At 37.7% G+C, this 5,162-nt stretch overlaps 1 protein-coding gene across 1 annotated transcript in view; it reads left to right on the forward strand.

Moving 5' to 3' along the window:
* Positions 1–986: 986 nt before the first annotated feature.
* LOC107300874 (guanine nucleotide-binding protein G(I)/G(S)/G(T) subunit beta-1-like) overlaps positions 987–5,162 on the forward strand; it is an 8,556-nt gene continuing 4,380 nt past the window's right edge. Inside the window, exons 1-4 of the mRNA XM_015830160.1 lie at positions 987–1,091; positions 1,495–1,533; positions 2,112–2,218; positions 3,766–3,829. Coding sequence (XP_015685646.1) covers positions 1,035–1,091; positions 1,495–1,533; positions 2,112–2,218; positions 3,766–3,829 — 267 coding nt within the window. The 5' untranslated portion in view covers positions 987–1,034. The remainder of the gene's footprint in view (positions 1,092–1,494; positions 1,534–2,111; positions 2,219–3,765; positions 3,830–5,162) is intronic.

Here is a 5,162-nt window from a genome sequence, read left to right on the forward strand (position 1 = left end):
AGAGATTGCTTCTTTGAATCGTTGCTACCAAAGCAGTCAGTAAGCAAAATCTATCTGCATAGATCGCCGTGTTATGAATATTCCTCATTCACTTACTCCGAGACATTTCCTGTTCAGATAATGCATGCCTTTAGGGTCCTATAAGTCCCCCCACAATGGGCATTTCTGCAGTCAATCATCTTTTTTTTTTTTTAAATCAAAATATTTCAGGTACTTTCTTAAAAATAAGGAGGAAATTGTTTTGTTGCACTGCATTAAAATTAGCACTTTGAGGTAACATGAAGGTAGTCCAGATTTTCTGTTTATCTAAGTTTCTAACACCCCCCCACCCCCGTGAGGGCCCATACTTGCTTTCTTTTAAAGCAGGGATCCTCAACCTTGGCAACTTTAAGACTTGTGGACTTCAACTCTCAGAATTCCTCAGCCAGCTTTGCTGGCTGAGGAATTCTGGGAGTTGAAGTCCACAAGTCTTAAAAGTTGTCAAGGTTGAGGACCCCTGCTTTAAAGGATGATGCTGAGACACACACGCACAAACACACAGAGACGTGGTTTAAGCCATTTAAATGTGTTCTGTAATTCCATAGTAGAGTATTTTGGCAAGATTTTCAGAGTGCGTGACTTTTTTCAAGCTGTTAATGTACTGGGTTCACACTAGAAAACTAGGGGAGGAAAAGACAAATTGGTGGGGCCAAGAAAAATCCCAAAATTAGATTTTAAATTAAAATACGTTTAAATGAACGAAATACAATTAATATGATTTAATTCCGTATATTTTAGAATGTTGCCGTCGTCAATCATGAATGCCTAGTTATGCTGCAACTTTTGGAAAACCCTGGAATCTCTACTCCAGGCACTTGGGGGCTATATCTATATGTAGCCCTGAGAAGAATGGAATAATGATGGGATGACTGTAAATTGTAAATGCTGATGTTGTTAATCTACAGGCAAACGATTCAAGTGGTTTCTGTACATTGTTTTTAGCAGATTTCCCATCACTTGTACTGTAAGAGGCGAAAAGAGACCCATTCAAGAGAATGAGTGAACTGGAACAATTACGGCAGGAGGCAGAACAGCTCCAGAATCAAATCAGAGTAAGATGTCTTTCTAACATATTTCATGGTAACCCAAGGAGATCCTTTTGCGAAGAGAAAGGGGGACATTTTATCTGCCCCTGTGCAGTTTTCTCCATAATCCCCTCTCCTGGTATGATATTGCCACCGGATGGATGAAGGAGTCTTGAACGAGGCTTCAGGGCACAGTGCTGGGCCTCTTTCAGAGAGCATCCATTGGATGGATCCTTGGGTTCAGGATTGACTTCTGAAATCTTATTCATCCTTTTTGTGATATTTGCCGCCAGGGAGTGTATGTGAGCCCTTTGCCTAATGATATGCTCCTTGCCAGACATAGCCTGCCAGAATGAATCTCTCTCCCCCTTAATAAACACAGTAATTTGGTATCGTTATGTAAAGTAATCCTTTAAATTTTCTTTTAAAGGATGCAAGAAAAGCATGTAGCGACACAACTCTTGCTCAGGTGGGTTGCCATTTACTTTCCCTTCCCGCTCTGCTTCTTTTTCTAAGCAGCTAACAGCTACAAGGCAATTACAGCATTTAAAATGGATGTGCGGAGTCTGCAATTTAGCAGAAGTTCCTTGTTAGGAAAAGAAAAAGGTTTTGATCTCTATCTGACACTGACTCTGAAGATCTGCTAGTATGTTTCCGCAATAGTTTAAAGGGGCTTAAAAAAGAAATCAGTAAACCAAAATAACAGTCATGCCTTCTTGGATTTGTGTATTGGTTGTAACCCCTTGCTCAAGCTTTATTCCATTTGAGTACATTAAACCCTATTTTTAAAATCACGGTTTATGGAACCATCTGTAATTGGCCAGATTTGAATATTATACCAAGTCACAAAGAATGGGTTTGTATGTTGTGCAAAATCCCAAACCTATGATACTATAACTTAGCATCAGCAGTCTTTTCATATAAAGAAATTGTACATCACAAATATAAGAAAGAACTTAGCACTATTAAGTTATTTCTTATACTCTGTTGTCATATATTCTTATGCTGTCCAGGACAAGGTTTGAAAAATGTCTTTCTCTTTCTCAGATCACCACAAGTCTTGACTCAGTGGGTCGAATCCAGATGCGTACAAGGCGTACCTTGAGAGGTCATTTAGCCAAAATTTATGCTATGCACTGGGGATCTGATTCAAGGTTTGTATGAATACTTTAGGTGGGCAAAATATAGGTTTTTTTTTTTAAGGAGTTGTTTGTTTCTTGGCCATATGAACAGTTTCATTTGGGGGAAAAAACCAGGCTGTTAATATGGAAACAAAGTTCTCTTAAGCAAAAATAAATGTAGATTCTTGGGAACATATTCAAAGCTTAAAAAAAAACAACCTGTAATTTGAAAATATGTTTGCTGTATTTGGGATTTGACTCTGAGACATTAGATTTTAGTGTTTAAAAATATTATATTTTGTTCCTAAAATAGCTTTTGTTAAAAAAAAGAGCACGCATATATATTTACAGTAACATATTTTATGAACTGAAACAGTATTTAGAAGAGTAGCATTGAAAATAGAACTTTAGAAATTTATAGTAATAATTCCTTATTTTAGGCAGATAGGAAAAAAAATTGTTCCTTATTTTTAAGATTTAAGCTGTATATATTGAGAAGTTTTATTGTTCAGGGTTTTCCTGCATATTTTAGCACCCCATATAAAATAGATTGGAAATTTTATGTAGATGGAGCTGCCTCAGTCATTTCCTGGGAAATTACTCATTTACATTTAATATAAATAAAATTCTTAGGAGGAGGAGGAAGCATACACATGGTACTATTACAATGAATAGGATGAACCTATTTATCTTCTGTTGGGCTGTTCACTCTTCACCAAGAGTGTACAATATTAGAGGGTCTTCCTGATTTCTCATCTCATTGTCAGTTTATCTGGGTTTTAATCCTATACACTGGCAGTTTCATCTTGATGTTCTCCAGTTCGGTTGGATTACTACTCAAAGCCAATATGATATTAATTTATTAAACTAATGAGCTGCCCATCTCACCTAGAGATGACTCTATGTGTCTTACAATCAATAAAAACAGCAGTGTAAAACATTAAAACAATAAATAGGAATACTAAAAGTGGTTTAACTTTGACAAAGGTGGAAAAAAAGAAAGCGAGATGCCTATAGGGAGGGAGGAGATGGGGTTTTATCTCTGACGTGGCCCCATTGAGCCTCGGGCCAATTGGCAGAGCCAAATCTTCAGATCCTTTCAGAAAGCCAAAAGAATAGTTGCTGATTTCACCTGGGATGGCACAATGTTCCAGAAGCCAGGAGCCATGGCAGAAAAGGCTCTTTTCCTGGACCTCGCCAGCTGAATTCCTTGATCGATGGGGTCCGCAGCAAGCCCCTTGTGCCAGCTTGGGTAGGACAGGCCAATCCCATTGGGCCGAGACGGTTCTTCAGATAACCTGGACCCATGCCACGATGTTTAGCATCAGGTTGGGGAAGATTAGTCCAGGATTTCATAGAAGAATTAGCTTTTCAACGTGTGGCCCTAATATCTTTCGCCTGGGCCCTAAGCTGTGTGGTTCACAAGTAGAGAAATGGAAATTAGGGTCTTAGAGAATGCACAGGAATTTAGCTTTGAACTTTCAATTTTGAAACCATGAAGAGGGAGATACCAGGTTAACATATTAACACATACTTTGATTGTATTTTTTTTCTTTGTTTTATTTTACTATTATCTTTAGGTTACTAGTGAGTGCTTCCCAAGATGGAAAATTAATTATTTGGGATAGTTATACAACAAACAAGGTACAGTTATTTATTTATTTTTTTTAATAATGTTCAGTTTGGACATTTTATGCGTCTCTTGCTGATGGGCTTCATTTTAGATTCCATTGCTAATATTTAAGATTCTTTTATTTTTTCTGTCCCCCCCCCATCCACACCTCTTTATTGGCTTGATGGTTTTCAGATTTCAATACGATTTCTTGTCTTGTTATTATTTTTTTCTGTGTTTGGAAGTACAAGCCTGTTGTTTTCTCAGGCATATTGTCGAATATTCTGTTTCATTAATCTTAAAAATTCTGGCTCAAACACTTGGGGATACAAAATGCTGGATGTACTGTATATTGAAATGTGTATCGAAGTGCTTTGAGGTGTTAAATTGTTTAAACTGCCCTGGAGAGCAGTCAACCAAGGCCTGGAAGGTGGCCGATCTTGGTCAATTAATTAACAGATGCTTTCCCCAAGTCATTCTTTCTCCAGATAGACTTTTTCTTATAAAAATATAAGAAGTTGGGAATTGATGGCTTGAAGTTCAGCATTGTCAAAGGTACTGAACACATTTCAAGTCACTTGCTGTGATCACAGTAACACACATTGGACAGCCGTTTGCCTGAAACGGTATAAGGTTTCCTGCCTGAGCAGGGGGCTGGACTAGAAGGCCTCCAAGGTCCCTTCCAACTCTGTTATTCATTAAACTGTTCTTGACAGCTATCTTGGTGTTCATTTAATAGTGGGCAATAGTAGCTGTGCCATAATCTCTTAATATATTTTCAACTGAATCATTCAGTGTCACTTCCATGTAGAGTTTGCTCACCTTTTTTAATCCTCTCCAGAACCAGTAAAAAGAGACCTGGGATCTGGCAAGTAAAATAGGATTGAGACAGGTCCTGGGGAGGTCGGTCATTCTCATGAGACATTTTGTGATTAACCAGTTATTATTATTTTTTCTTATACTCATTTGAAGGCTCTGGGATAGTATGAGATTAATGAAATATTCTTACCATATCAGAAAGCACTGGACGTTATGAGAATGGTTTTTTTTTTAAAACATAGGTAATTTTGCCATGGGAGATTTTGCTATTTGCAGAATGTATTGTTTCCCCTCTTTAAAATTGGTAGCAATGTCAGTTGGTATTTTTAACTCATTAAACTGCTCTACTATTTGTTCAATGCCATTGTGAGAACCTTCTGCAAAAACGACAACTTGCTTAGCTTGGAGCAGGTCAGAGCTCTTTCTGGAAACTGGGCTGGAGTATTACATTTTGAAGGAAAGTTCTGTATTGATTTTGTAACGCTACTGCCCACACATTATTGAGAGCAAAGGTTTAGTTAATTGCAGATTGTCCTCAACTTAAAA

This window comes from Protobothrops mucrosquamatus, unplaced genomic scaffold (assembly GCF_001527695.2).
Source record: "Protobothrops mucrosquamatus isolate PMUCROS unplaced genomic scaffold, P.Mucros_1.0 scaffold8913, whole genome shotgun sequence".
In the NCBI taxonomy this organism is placed as follows: domain Eukaryota; kingdom Metazoa; phylum Chordata; class Lepidosauria; order Squamata; family Viperidae; genus Protobothrops; species Protobothrops mucrosquamatus.